A 15744-nucleotide genomic window follows, 5' to 3' on the forward strand; every position below is an offset into this window, starting at 1 on the left:
ATTCAGAAGCCCTGCTTCAAACATCCTCACAAGATTATCTGGAAGAAACTATGTCTACATGGGCAAAATTAAATGCTACAGATACTGAATAGTGTATTTCCTCTAGAAATGTATTAGTCTAGAAATCCATTCTAATGCAGGTTTTTCATGGCTGCTTCCAGAGCTCTGCTGGTCACAGTAACTCTTCAGAGCAGATGCTCCTGGCAGTTACTTCTGCTTATTGCTCTTGCCCACATTAATGAACGCGCTTTGTTTCTTCTTTCCGTATGTTATAGTATCTTTATGGGAGGAACAAACATTTCATTTTAGTGAACACCCTCTCCCCAAACATCTATTTTACAAGGGCACTGTTTACGATTCAGCTTTGAGATGCGCGGAAATAAACTAAAAAAAAAAGCGGAAGAATGACCTCAATTGTTTTAAAATGGCGCTTAAAAACTAGAACGGAACGCAGGTTGGGGGGCGGCGGAGGGGCGGCAACAAGTCATTTGGCCTTTGAAGAGACCCCCGGAAACCAACCACTTCAGTGCGGAGGCGGGACTAATGCTATCCCTTCTCAGCCATACGCTAGAGAAAAGCCATAGGACCCTTCGTTTCCTTTCGCCGACATGACGCCCTCAGATGAGTAAGGGCAGCCGCTTCAAGATGGTGGATAGTTGCGGCTGCTAACCCGGAACTATTATTTTGGGAAGGTGAAGAAAATGGGGTGGAAGTGCTATACCCGTGTCTGGGTGAAGCAAGAGTTATGGGTTGGTGGACCAGGGGCCCACAGGTAAGACGATATAACATAGTTCCATGTAAAAATAAAGTTAACCGTGGGCGGAGAAGGTGTTGCTAAACGTTCATTGCTAAGCCCTCTGCCTGACAAGTTAGCTATCCATATTTCCTCCTTGCGTGAATCCCATGTTAAGCGCGTGCCATGCGAGCCCAAGTATTTGATTAATTTACAAACTATAGTTAATGATGAATGAGATGGGCGTGTGGACATAGCCATTGTCGGGCGCTGATGGAGCGTAGGCGGATAGAGGGAGGAGTTGCAATACCACTGCAAACTTCAGCGTGGGCAGTATAGAAAAAAAAGCCACAAAACTTTGGATGGCTACTCTTGGAAATTGAAATGGTGGGAAAACTGGCTTAATTTATTATAAGGACTGTATGGGGGGAAAACCCAGTAAAGTCCTTTTCTGTCCCCGACTAAGAGTACTAGGAAAGGATGCTAAGAAAGCAAAAGGAGTGATTCGCCATAAAAATCATATTTGGGGTGTGGATGTTTTAGTCTTTGAATCGGTGACAGTAATGGGCAGCCTAATAGAACCTTTTCACTTTTGCAATATTTTCTTCTCCTTAAGGGTATAGTGGTTCTGTTTTTTCCCCCAGTTGCGGATAACTGCTAATATTTAAAACAAGCATAAGTTGGTCTATATTTTACATCATTATTATGATCATTACATCATTACATCATTATCATAACAATATTTGAATATGTAATGTTTGAAGAAACTGCTGTGTGAAACTCTTTTGATGTAATTAATGGATTAAAGTCTTTGCCACACATGATTTATTTTTTTATCCTTCCTTTATTACTTAATAGGTAATTTAAAGCAGTGAATATTATTCCTTCCATTTCCTCCAAAACAACAATCCTGTAGGGTGGTTGGGCTTAGAAACAGTTATTTGGACCATTTCAATTAAGATTTAGGATTGGCTGTAGTACTGACATGATCACACTTGCCAATAACCTGTAATGGGCTCAGAATGGGGTAGCATATCTGTCCTTGATCTTTCAGTGACTTTTAATACTATTAGTTGTGGTATCCTTCTGGGATGATATTATGGCGGTTCCTTTTACTGGAGCTGGTTCCGGAGAGTATTGGTACTTTGGGGTGGGATTGAGCCTGAAGCCAATGCTTTGTTAGGTGCTCACATATAATATTGTCAATTGAGTATTTAAGCAATAAATTTGAAAATTGCTCAACCAGAAGAAATAGTTTTTGTTCTAAGTGAGTAGTGAAAAATTCTAGTTTCTGAAAGTTTTTTCTGAAGAGTACTGCTAGATAATAGAACTTGAATTTAGAGAAGTTACTTTTTTCACAAATGAATCATCCTTGAGTCCCCTTGCATCAAAGTATTCTAAATGTTGAATAGCAGTTGGGTTGCAATTGTAACAAGCAATTAATTTTTTTATAAGTTTCGTTTTTAATTCTTTGTGCACAAGGTTTTACTGAAAATCATTCTGCACGTATCAGTTTTATATTGCTGGACCCCTGAGGTAGAATATAAGCAAAAATAATGTATTTACATAATAGGACAAGTAAGGTACCGTACTTAATAGAATATGATATTTTTTTATTCTGATAATGTTCTTGTACAATCATTGCCTGTATATCTAGAATGTACATTATAATAAAGCTACAGTTGAAATGGAAGTTTGATTTTATATATGATTGACAGAAACTAATATTTCTTTGCAAGTTGGAAACATTTCAAAATATTTTATGATTATAGTTTTTTATTATTATTTACCATTTTTATTGGTCTCCATCTTGCCACAGGATAACTTAATTTATGATTAAAATGTATTCTTTCAACAGGTCTATTCTGTTTACACAACCAAAAAATGGATTCAGAAGACCAGCACTGAAAACTGGCACTAAGCTACACAAAAGCAGTTTGACTCCTCCAGTTAAGGACCTGGATTTTCATGAATCTTCCCGTTCATTAAAGAAGCTAGTGAAACCTTTCTTCTTTACAATTGGGGTAATAATTTGTTGATAATTGCATGTTGCCTCCAACTGCTGTAGTTGGCAGCAGTTCTGGTGAATGAATATTTGTGAACCATTTAGAAATATCTGTAATCCTGTAGTGCTGTGAGCTACAGTGTCACCTAAGCTTCCTCAAGTTCTATTAATAGGTAAAGAGCTTATGGTTAAACAGAGACCTTAAAATGATATACTATGTTATGTCTTTTTTCAATATCATGAACCAACTACCATTGTCCTTGTTTGAAGAAATTTATGAAGCTTTAGATTTAGTATCTCCTTTAGCAGAAATAACTTCACCAAACCTTTCCTGAATCATTGATAAGTTGTGCACAAGTTCATTGATATTTTTGTGCTTTTGTAAATGAACTACTTGGTCATATCATGTAACAATATTTGAATTGGGTTAGAGCTTTGATTCATCCATTTTGAAATAAAAAAATTCTTTTTGTAAAAGCATTCTGTTGATGTTTATGATTGTTGTCATGTGACATAATGCATTTCATTGGCAACCATTGAATCTTGGGTTTTTATATCTGATTGATTGGAACATCTCTCTTAGCATACCCCTTATCACACCCTTTTCCCAACATGACCAATGAACATTGGCTCAATATGTTCAATAAAAATATGAAATATACACCATTGAAGTGTTATGTTTTTAACCAGTTTGTTTATTAATGAAACTTACATGAGGTCTGAATATATTGTAAATTACAGTAATACAGAATAACAGATGGTACAAAAGTTCACAAATTTTCTATCACTACAGAATATTATTAGTATTAACAAAACTGAAGCAAATAATATGCTGCAGAATTTCTATAGAAGATAATGTTTGATAGTGGACAGCAGCAGTATGGGCAATGCAGGTGCATTTCCAGAGTATTTAAATGTAAAAGTCACACTGTTGTACTTTCAATCTAAAGACCCTATGAATTCAGAGTTCATGTATTCTCTTACTGTAATCACTGATTGTAGATGTTACAATACAATTAGATAAAGTCTTTTGTAGCTTAATTGGAACATTTCCATTGTCTCCATCTTAATGAATCATGTTTTGTCTGAAATGTTTATTAAATCTATCCCTAACATTCGTTAGTTTTCAGGCTGTGCTTTTGGAACAGCTGCTATTTGGCAATATGAACATCTTAGAACCAAGTTCCAAAACTATTTTGAAAATGCTCAAGCAGACTGGCTGGATAGAATACAACCACAGAAAGGACTCCGCTTCAGAAAGCAGGTAGAAACATTTTACCCTGTTCTAATAGTTTCTTCCTGTTCTGAATTACAGTTATGATTCTATATATTTCATCAAGATAAATAATTCCCCAGCCAATATAGTTATGGATTATCATAGGTAGTCTAATGCATGTGAATGGTGTTGGATTTGGAAAAGCTATAATAGAATGTTGCTATTAATGTTATTAAGAATGCAGTCATTATTGCAGATGCTCTTTTAATTTTTCCTCTTGTGCAATAATATTCAGGAAATGTTAAGTGGATTAACATATTTCAAGAGTCAACAAGGAAAATATATAAAGTATTTAATATTAAGTTTGTTGGACCTATTAGCTTGCTTGCATTGAGTAATGGAAAGAATTGTATTTTAAAGGGCTAGAATTAGTTCAGTCAGCAGAATATCAGATATGACTGCAATATTTTTGTAAAGTAATATGGTTGTTTTATTTTATACTAGTTCTAGGTTCTCCATTACAATTTCTGTCGTAGTTAACAAATCACAAAAATAAGTATGTGTGGATTGAGAAAAAATCCTGTGGGAAGAAAGTAGGTTAAAGTGACTTTTGTTATGTCTGGTGACCTAAATATTTCCTCTATTTTTACATAACTCATTTGGCTGTTCTGTTGCATATTTTCTGTAGCTTTGTTTCTTATTTGATAGTTCATGTTTCATGCTCAGCCAGTCATATTCACAAAAAATGGTTACTTTGCAAACCATGATTCATTCGGATATATCTCTACATATGTGCAAGGGCACATAGACACCATTTTAAATTTGTCACATAACAAATTTTGTTATGAATCATTACATAACAAAATTATATAGGTCATTACATTTGTATTTCATCATGTTTTAGTCTTTATGGCTTGTCCAGGATTTCTCCTTCAGTTAGGGGATTTTCCTAGTTGAGGTAGTCTAATGTCATGTGAAGAAATTTCCACTTACAAAATTCAATGGAGAAATGTTCCTTGAACAAAAGTCTTCCCAAAAGATTGTTTAAAGAGGTGAATGTTCCATCCTTTAATAAGATAGCATTATAAAAATTTAGTGCTGAATTGTGGGGCCCATTTCCCTTTGTGTGGGCAAATCAGTATCTAAGAAGTAGTACATATTTTATTTATTTTTCACATTTCTGAACTGCCCATCTCCCTCAAATAGATATCCTACAAGAGATCTTTAGAAGTATATAGTTTAGGTTTATTTTTTTCCTTTTTAAGTTTTAGTAAATAAGGAAGCAAGTTCTCATAGTTGATTCTTGAGTCTCTTTTATCGCATTACAATAATATAGTTGATGAACTATAATGTATCAGAATGTGAGAGTTTGAAGTTTACTTTGGATGGATACTTCAAGTAGATGTTATTTCTTTTTAAAATGGCCATTGGCATAGATTTGTTTGTTATTTTATACACCTATGGAAAAAGGTACATTGTGATAATTTGTGAAAGAGGATAGATTTTTAAAAATGAAATCATTCTATATTTGAGTACGTACTGTAATAGAGTTTATTTTATTTAAAAGCTTAATTCCTTAAAAATTTCTTTATTTGAAAAACATGCTTAATGAAAGAGATTAATTAAATTTAAACTGCTTTGAAATACTGTGTATATTACAACCCAATATCTTCCATAATATCAGCTTCCTTATAATCATTATCTGTTGTAATCCAGTTGATCAGGAGGTTACTAGATTGGGGAAGGCTGTTTTATTGAAGTATCAGAATAATAATATTCCGATTCTCTTTCAGATTAATCTTTGGTGGAACAGTCTTAGCAACGGGCAACGGGCTGTGTCAGGTTTGTGTTAGCTTACAAGTATTAGACATTCTCAGGAAGAGAAATGAGGAAAACAGGTACAGTATGTTACTGGATGGCTTTCATACCATGCTTACAAATTAATACACATAAGGCAGTCATGTCCAGTATATATTTTGATTCTCTATGTAATTTACTCAGTTTTAATGATACAGTAGTTAACTATTAGGTTGACAGATTTAATGGATTATAACATTTTGTTCAACTCAGATTAGTCCATCTATAGAATTGATAATATTGGCCTGTTCCTCTTTCTTACTGTAGAAACGTTATGATTCAGGGTAGTTCACACAATATGTCAATTTTTGTTATAATTATTTGACTTGCATAGAAAGTAGTATTTATTAGGATGTTGCAAGACAGTCATTTGATTTATTAACTGTGTTTCAAAATAATATATATATCATATTTATTCATAGGAAGACATGTCTTTCTCCCAGTTAGTTACCTATGCCTTGCATCATTCTCTTCCTTTACATAAACAGAAAAATGTTCAGAAAAATGAGAGATCAAATGGCTGCAAAAATCTGTTTGCCTTTGAAAATTTCCCAAAAGATTAGTCATAATCTACATGGGTTGCTTGCTTAATAAATGTAACCCTCTTTGTAAGGCCTAATCAGTGCTTCTTTCATCCAGTTCTATTTTTTTCTCAATGCAGTATTTCTTCATCTTATTTCTTCATCTTATTTATTTATTTATTTATTTATTTATTTATTTATTTATTTATTTATTTATTTTATTTTATTTTATTTGTTGTAACAATATATACAAGCATTGCATAAAGGGTTATATAATATATGAACATATATATGAGGAGAAACGAGGTACTATAAACATATATATACATAGGGGAAGAAACAATAGGACAGGAACGGTAGGCATGTTTGTGCTCTTATGCAAGCCCCTTAGAGTCCTCTTAGGAAAGTGGTGAGGTCAACCGAGAAGAAGGAGTTGTTTTTAAGGATTTTTTTTATCTATAAGAGATTTTATATACATCTATTTCTATTTTTCAATGTTTTAATTACTTGCTATTCATTCAATACACTTTATTTTTCTGCCCCCTTTTCCAGTGTGATTTCTGCACACAATATATGTGCCATATCTGTATACAGGAGTATCAAATGCACAGATTTATTGGACAGGTGGGAAAAAATCTACATGATTGTTTTCAGTAGATTTGGCAATCTTAAAATGATAAATTGGAGAAGATGGATATTGCACATGGTTTTTTTTTTTTGTATTTCATTTCTGTTTATTCTTTGGCTATTTTCAAAGAATATTTCTTTTGGATAAATGGTATAAGTGAAATAAGCAACTGTTATATATTTTAGGAAGGGGACTAGAACTCACTAGACAACCCGTGAGTTATTTCAGAGACATTTCTTTACCTAAACAGAAACAAAGCAGTGGGAGCAAACATTGACTTTCTTTGTAGGAAGCAGGGAATGTTGGAAATGGCAATCACATGACTATGGATGATTGCAGTGGTGCAACAGCACCAAAGCAGCCACACATTTGCCAAATTTTAATCCCATGGCAATTATGGGTCCTGGATTTTGGATGAATGAGTAAGCCCATTTGAAATAGTTGATTCAAAACTTCTTGTCCTGTGATGCACCCATTTCAACATATGCAGTCTTTTCATTACCTCACTGTTTCTTCAACTGGTAGAAATAAAAGTAGGAATGTATGGAGCTACTTTAGTATTTTCTTTATTATCTATTTACTCAAGTAGTTCTATAAAACAATTACCGGAGGGGTATATGAATAAGGATTAAAATTGTCTATTGAGAGAAGGATAATGACAGTCTGATTTACATTATGTAATTACTGCATAATATAAAATAATTATGTTCTAACTTACATTTGCAATAACTTACTTTTGGCCTTGTAAACACTAAAAATTGAAGCATTTTCTTTTTTATCAGTAAACTTTTCTTTTATTCACAGGTATTATAGCTGCAAATGTATTTGTATTCTGCTTGTGGCGAATACCTGCTTTGAGCCGGATAATGGTCACATATTTCACATCTAATCCAGCTTCTCGTGAGTATAATATAATGCATGTAAAATTATATAGCTTCTTGCTGCCTTGGATTTTTAATGTGGAATCATATTTGGTTTGAGTCACAGAAATAATCTGGTTTCCTTTTGTGTAAAGGAATACAATATGCTTACAATATGATCTATACAGCTTACAATATGAGATACCGGTAATTTATCTTCACAGTTTTATCATAAATATCTTACATAATAGGTTTCTTTCCTGCCCAATGTTAACACTGTAATGTAGACAATATAAGATGAAAGATTTCTTGAAATAATTTACTTTTGAATTAATTAATGGTAATTATTTAAATTAAATATCAGATTAGTAAGATAAATTGCATGTGTTTGATGTACTCTTAACAAAATGTGAACACAAGCTTGATAGCAATCCCAATTGTTGAGCTAAAAAAAATTATTCACTTTTAAATGTTTTAGAATAGTTCCAATAAATTGTTATTTCCAACTTTCCTACTGAGGTAAATATTTGTTGATATGCTTCCTTTATTCGTTTAAAAAAACCCACCTGAGTATAAATATTTTTAACTGAGTTATAGAAGTAAATCTTGTTTTGCAATCATTTGTCATAACAAATTCTTCATTCATTTTTTTGCTATTATTTGTGGGTTTATGTTTCATTTTGTATTTTTGAATGAATATTCTAACATGTTCTAAAAAGGTCCAAGCGCAATTCACTTTCCTATAATAAAGGGTTTTATGGCAGAAATTCAAAATACCTAGGATGCAGGTAGTTTTGGATTTATAGCAGAGATATAATCAGGCACCTTCTTTCCTACATTTTTATCTTTTTCAAGTAAAATAGGGGTGTCCAACTTTTTTCAAATGAAAGTTACTTTTTGTCTTTGAGTGCCATGTCATGAGGCACACACTCAAAAGTAATGACTCGAGCCAGGATGTAACTTAATTTATATAATTTAATTGGAAAACGCTATATTTTAAAGACAAGTGAAAAACTATTAATCAGAATGTTTGTCTCTCACATCACTCTGGAGTAGCACAGCTGATGATGATCAGAATTATGGAATAACAAGAAAATAAGAAAATGTATGGGGACATCCTCTAGTCATAACTTTGTATCTTAACATTTATTGAACACCTCTTAGGGCAGCACCAAGATTTCTGACAGCCATGTTTGATGTTGGAGATTCAAGTTGAGAGCTTTTTTCTCAAAAAAATTATTCAGCCTTTTCCTAAGATGGGTACCTCCCAGGTATTTGAAATCTCAAGATTACCTGTCTCCTCGGCTATTTCAAAAAATTCTGAGAATTCTCATCCAAACATCTAAAAAACAGTAGGTTGCAGAAAGCTGTCACATTTGCAAGAATCCTTAAGTGGACTTAATTCAGCTAGTAAATGAAGGCATTTTTGCACAGAGCCCTTCATAAGGAAGCACAATACACGCCAACTAAAAGTGTTTTGTATGGCTGCAAATTGAGGCAGCAGATGTAAAGAACCTGACTCTGCCCTCTCAATCCCATCTTGCTGTTCTCTATTTTTGGTATTCTGTTGATGTTTTATTTGAGAATTTTTTCTAAAATAAGCTACTAGGGTCAATTTTTGTTGTAGCTGCGTGCCTCCATTGTGAGGATGAAATAACAAAAGTGGTAAGAACCTATTAAGAATCTTCTAGGAAATGGCAGGGAATGTTGCCAATACCTTAGTAATATGTCATCTTGGAAATAGAGAAAAAGTATCATAGGATCTATTCCAAAGACAAGCTGATTGCATTATGGTAAGATTCACTAGGCCGATGAGCAAGGGCTAAAAAGATAATGGTTCAGAGATTCTGAGGCTCAAGGAAACTCACTCATAATTGGAGATGAGGAATCATGCTCCTATATTTCATTTTTTAGATCTGGCACTGTTTGAAATTAAATAGCATATAGTTATTATTACCTTATGGGCAGATCAGTTAATCAGTTAAACAGCCCTGAGTCCTCCGGGAGATGGTGCGGTATAGAAATGTAATTATAAATAAATAAAAAATAAATAAAATTGTAATTAATATGTTGCTCATTAAAATTCCACAAAACTTATAATTGGTCTTTTACAGCTTCTGGGGATAAATATTAATGACCTGCATTCTGACAAATAGCAATATACCAAATTTACAGTGCAGAGTAAATTCTTCTAGAAATAGAAATAGAAATAGAATTTTTATTGGCCAAGTGTGATTGGACACACAAGGAATTTGTCTTGGTGCATATGCTCTCAGTGTACATAAAAGAAAAGATAGGTTCATCAAGTACAACATTTACAACACAATTGATGATCAATATATCAATATAAATCATAAGGATTGCCAGCAACAAGTTATAGTCATACAGTCATAAGTGGAAAGAGATTGGCGATGGGAACTATGAAATGATTAATAGTAGTGCAGATTCAGTAAATAGTCTGACAGTGTTGAGGGAATTATTTGATTAGCAGAGTGATGGCCTTCGGGAAAAAACTGTTCTTGTGTCTAGTTGTTCTGGTGTGCAGTGTTCTATAGCGTCGTTTTGAGGGTAGGAGTTGAAACAGTTTATGTCCAGGATGCGAGGGATCTGCAAATATTTTCACGGCCCTCTTCTTGATTCGTGCAGTATACAGGTCCTCAATGGAAGGCAAGTTGGTAGCAATTATTTTTTCTGCAGTTCTAATTATCCTCTGAAGTCTGTGTTTTTCTTGTTGGGTTGCAGAACCGAACCAGACAGTTATAGAGGTGCAAATGACAGACTCAATAATTCCTCTGTAGAATTGGATCAGCAGCTCCTTGGGCAGTTTGAGCTTACTGAGTTGGCGCAGAAAGAACATTCTTTGTTGTCCTTTTTAATGATGTTTTGATGTTAGCTGTCCATTTGAGATCTTGCGATATGATAGAACCCAGAAATTTGAAGGTTTCTACTGTTGATACTGTGTTGTCAAGTATTGTGAGAGGTGGAAGTATGGAAGGGTTTTTCCTAAAGTCTACCACCATTTCTACGGTTTTGAGTGTGTTCAGTTCCAGATTGTTTTGGTTGCACCACAAGGCTAGTCGTTCGACCTCTCGTCTATATGCGGATTCGTCATTGTCTCGAATGAGACCAATCACTGTTGTGTCATCTGCGAACTTCAGTAGTTTAACAGATGGATCATTGGAGATGCAGTCATTGGTATATAGAGAGAAGAGAAGTGGGGAGAACACACAGCCTTGGGGGGCTCCTGTGCTAATTGTACAGGTATTTGATGTGATCTTGCTTAGCTTCACCTGCTGCTTCCTGTTTGTTAGGAAGCTTGTGATCCACTTACAAGTCTGTTCCGGTACCTGTAGCTGGTTTAGCTTAGTTAGGAGAATGTCTGGAATGATGGTATTGAATGCTGAACTAAAGTCTACAAAAAGGACCCTTGCATAGGTCTTTGGAGACTCAAGATGTTGTAGGATGTAGTGCAGAGCCATATTAACAGCATCATCTGTTGATCTATTTGCTCGGTATGCAAATTGCAAGGGGTCTAACAGCGGATCCGTGATGGTTTTCAGGTAGGAAAGCACTAGCCTTTCAAAGGTTTTCATGACTACAGATGTTAAAGCAACTGGTCTGTAGTCATTCAGTTCCTTGTTGGTGGGCTTCTTCGGCACTGGGATGATGGTAGAGCGTTTGAAGCAAGAAGGAACATAACACATTTCTAGTCTTATCTCTTATCAATGCATTGTAAGAAGTATATTGTAGCCAATTGTGTGTGCTACCTTTTAATAGGAGAATTGTTCTCTTGATGATCCTGGAGTCTAGTTCTGATCATCAGCATCTGTGCTACTAATCTTTTCAAAAATTTCTATAGCTGAATTTTGAAAATGGACTTATAGCAAGCCTGTTTTCTTTTGCCAAGTTTCTTAACAGTTCAACTTATAAATATCCAGAAATAAAATGCTTAAACTATCTAAACATTTTTTTCCTTTCTTAATGTAGGAATCTTGTGTTTTCCCATGTTGCTATCCACCTTTAGTCATTTTTCATTTCTACATATGGTAGCCAACATGTATGTTTTATGGAGCTTCTCTACCAGCATAGTTTCTATTCTGGGACGTGAGCAATTCATGGCAGTATACCTTTCTGCAGGTAATATATTTCAAATCTGACTCTGCCTTTGATGTCTTTTTTTACTTGTTTGTTTATTTTTGTACTTGTCTTTGAGTTGAGTTTGGGCACTGAAGCAGTGTTTAAAGTAATACATTTAAGTTTCAGACATTGGTCATGATTTGCCCGTCAGTTTTTTGAAGAAGTAATAATAGACTTTGTTTACATAATATAATAGGGACGTGATGGCTCAGGGGCTAGGACGTTGAGCATGTCGATCGAAAGGTCGGCAGCTCAGCGGTTTGAATCCCTAGAGCTGCTGTATAACGGGGTGAGCTCCCGTTAGGTGTCCCAGCTTCTGCCAAACTAGCAGTTTCGAAAGCACGTAAAAATGCAAGTAGAAAAAATAGGGACCACCTTGGTGGGAAGGTAACAGCATTCTGTGCGCCTTTGGCGATGAGTCATGCCAGCCACATGACCAGGGAGACGTCTTTGGACAGCGCTGGCTCTTCGGCTTTGAAACGGAAATGAGCACCGCCCCCTAGAGTCGGCAACGACTAGCACATATGTGCGAGGGGAACCTTTACAGTTACCTTACATAATATACTAAGCCAAACATAATAGTTTACAAATTGCAATGGCTGACTTCAGTACACTAAATCAAAAACAGGCAAGCCCACAATTTATCACAGTGTGTGAACCTAGTAATTATTTACTTATCCATAGAAAGAAGATAAAAAAACCTCATTTTTGGTAATCATATTGATACCATATGATACTCATTGTTTTTTTTTCATTGTTTATTTTGTTGTTCTAATATTCTGTTTACACTCCTTTTGCTTTCTTCCTTTTTTATCATTCTAAACAGCCTAAAATAGCCCCACAAAGAGATAGACAGCAAATAAATTTATCAGATAACAAATAAATGTCTTGTTGAACATTTGAGATGGGATAGCAAAGCAAAAATATTTTTATGACTGGTTTTCAGTGAATTTATATATCTATTAAAAAAATCTTTCTAGGGGTTGTTTCCACATTTGTCAGTTATGTCTGCAAAATGGCCACTGGGAAGTTTGGACCATCACTTGGAGCTGTAAGTGCTATTAAATATCTATAAAATAGATGGTTTTTAGATACACTTTGGAGCCTACTGTATTTTGCTTTAACAGAAGTTTTAAGATGTCTTTTTAAAAAGCTACAGTGAAGTCTAGCATAACGTTCTAATATAGTATTGAGATTTTTCTATAAACTGCAGTCTACCAAGAAATAGGATTATTTTTAGGTATTTTGTGTCTTAGATTAGCTACTTGATTTTTTAAAATTGATTTTTCAGTTTTTGTGATAATTCAATCTTGCAATAATCTTGCTTATTGAAAAGTTGATCACTTTGAATTTATTTGCAGTTGTAACTAATTTTGTTTAATATTACAGCTATCTGCTTGGTTGTCTCTATTAATTGTGTGGTTGGGGGAGGAGGGTAAATATCTTCAAACTAGTCCTGACACCTGGGTGCTACCTGGATGAATCTATGTAGTTTTCTTGGAAAGACTTTGAAAGTCATTTGCCATTCTTTTCTTCCTAGGGCTGACCCCAATGACTTCATGACAAGGCAGAACTAGAACTCACAGTCTTTCAGTGCCTTTAACTACCAGATCAATTTCACTCATTGTTTAAATTTAGTTCCTCTGAATTAGCTGGACTGATTCCAATAAAACAGCTAATTTTTAATTGTGGTTTTCTAGGGTTATCTAAAGAAAACCCTGATCCATAGGCAGAAAAAATGATATTCATAAGGAATATGCCACAGGCAAAATTAATTTAAAGTAGCTGTTAGTATGTGGGTTGTCTACTGTATAGCTAAAATCCTTAAGCATCTTTTCTCTGTATTTGGCTTTTGAAAAAAGTGAAAAAGAATTTTTATGCAATTGCATTTTTGTACAAAAAATAGTCCCAACTTTTAAGACTGAGCACGTTAATATATGTCCTGTTTTCATGTGATTTTAGTCTGGGGCTATAATGGCTGTCCTTGGAGCAGTATGTACAAAGATACCAGAAGCCAAGCTAGCTATAATATTTCTTCCAATGTTCACATTTACCGCTGGAAATGTAAGTAGCTTTGAATAATTATTTAGAAAATTTCTTTCACCTGTTACCATGTATACCTGAACAATTTTCTGTGTTTTGTTATATTTCAAAATTGGATACAACTTGAACGTTTTATTTAAGTCTGGATGACTGATAATATGGAGCAGTGTGGCTTTTTTTACACTGAATTGAATTTTTTAAAGAAAACTTTTGTATTCTCTGTGTATTAAATAATTAAATTACACAGGGATATTATAAAAAGAGTTAAGACGTATATTGCTTTGAGAACCAGAAACCTATTTTATATAGGTTGTAGCTGTAATATGTTCTACTAGTCTACAAGAAAAGCACTTTTTTTCTTGATTGCTCTGTACCCCACTTCCCTTTCTGCGATTGTCTTTTGGAATTACTGGTTCCAATTGGCCTAAAGTAGCCCAAGTACCTAGGTAATCTAATCTTCAGGTACAGCTGCTGAAATGACCTGGTTTCCTTTTTCTTTATGCTATACATAATTACATTTCTGGTTTGCATATTAGGAACAGAGGCTAAGCTGTTAAAAAATGTATATTCAAATCAGAATTTAGTATAATCTGTACATTTGATCATTATACTGTTGACTGCATAGCAGATGCTAATTTGTGAGTATGGGATAAATGTTTCTGGTATGTTTATAACTCTACTAGCTTTGCTACTTATTGCACTATACTAATAGATCATTTATTCATTTTTAGGCTTTAAAAGCTATTATTGCATTGGACAGTGTAGGACTTATTTTGGGTTGGAGGTTTTTTGATCATGCATCGCATCTTGGAGGAGTTCTGTTTGGCATGTAAGTATTCATATTATGTTATGTTAAATGTGACATATGACTGCATTTTTCTGGTGTTCAGAAAGATCCTTTAAATTGTCATTTTCTTGGGTCTGGGTCTTGGGTCTTGGGTCTTGGGTCTTGGGTATTAAGAATTATTTTAGTCATGAATTATCTTTGTCTATAAGCAGTTCTTATCTCTCTAATCTATTTTGTGAAAAATTTATTTTGTTTCTTTCTTTCAAGATGGTATGTAATGTATGGGAATAAATTAATATGGAATAATAGAGAACCAGTGGTGAAAGCATGGCATACAGTGAAGACATGGAGGCCAAATAAATGAAGCGGACTCTCAGCTGCTGCATTTCAGAATATATTTGCACTGAAATGAACACGCGTATTGGACACAAGATAGTGTATTGATTAAATCATAACTACATACTAATTACTAAGACTTTTAACTTCTAGCCCCACAATGAAAATAAATATGCTTGGTAAATAAAATTGTATACCTGAAACAAAGATGTGTATGTTATTACTGAGTAAGGCTGTATCCCTTTTTGAGGTATCGGAGCTGAATTAAAATTGGATCAATTGTCTGATTAATTCATTTTTAAATGACGATAGGACAATAGTTCCTAAAGCTTACAATCCCAATACCACTTTTAGAGAAAATTTTTTGTTCTTCAGCTACCTGTATTTAATATGAATAGACACATACAAAAGGTATTCTCAGACATCATAATTTTGTGTCTCCCTTGTAGCCGCTGTTCAATGAACAGATCGCAGCTGTGGTCAGGAGGGCCTTGTGCAGATTCATCCTGTGTTCCAATTGTACACTTTCTCTAACTGGGGGGCCCTTTAAATAATCATTCATGTCATGGTCTCTTCATGACTGGAATATTGTGATTTGCTCTGTATGGCCCTGCTCTTGAA

The 15744-nt window shown here is 34.3% G+C and overlaps 1 protein-coding gene across 1 annotated transcript; it reads left to right on the plus strand.

The window, feature by feature from the left end:
- Positions 1 to 615: 615 nt before the first annotated feature.
- PARL (presenilin associated rhomboid like) lies at positions 616 to 15330 on the plus strand. The gene is made up of 10 exons (XM_058188446.1): positions 616 to 772; positions 2592 to 2757; positions 3862 to 4002; positions 5748 to 5796; positions 7765 to 7860; positions 11808 to 11957; positions 12938 to 13008; positions 13920 to 14021; positions 14732 to 14829; positions 15055 to 15330. The coding sequence occupies exons 1-10, from the start codon at positions 702 to 704 to the stop codon at positions 15149 to 15151; spliced, it is 1041 nt and encodes a 346-aa protein (XP_058044429.1). The 5' UTR covers positions 616 to 701; the 3' UTR covers positions 15152 to 15330.
- The last annotated feature ends 414 nt before the right edge of the window (positions 15331 to 15744 follow it).

Source organism: Ahaetulla prasina, chromosome 6 (assembly GCF_028640845.1).
Source record: "Ahaetulla prasina isolate Xishuangbanna chromosome 6, ASM2864084v1, whole genome shotgun sequence".
Lineage (NCBI taxonomy): Eukaryota > Metazoa > Chordata > Lepidosauria > Squamata > Colubridae > Ahaetulla > Ahaetulla prasina.

Coding starts and splice junctions, on each gene's coding strand:
- PARL (XM_058188446.1), top strand. CDS start 702: ATGGGGTGGAAGTGCTATACCCGTGTCTGGGTGAAGCAAGAGTTATGG. Junction 773..2,591: donor GGTGGACCAGGGGCCCACAG/GTAAGACGATAT, acceptor TTCTTTCAACAG/GTCTATTCTGTTTACACAAC. Junction 14,022..14,731: donor TCACATTTACCGCTGGAAAT/GTAAGTAGCTTT, acceptor ATTCATTTTTAG/GCTTTAAAAGCTATTATTGC.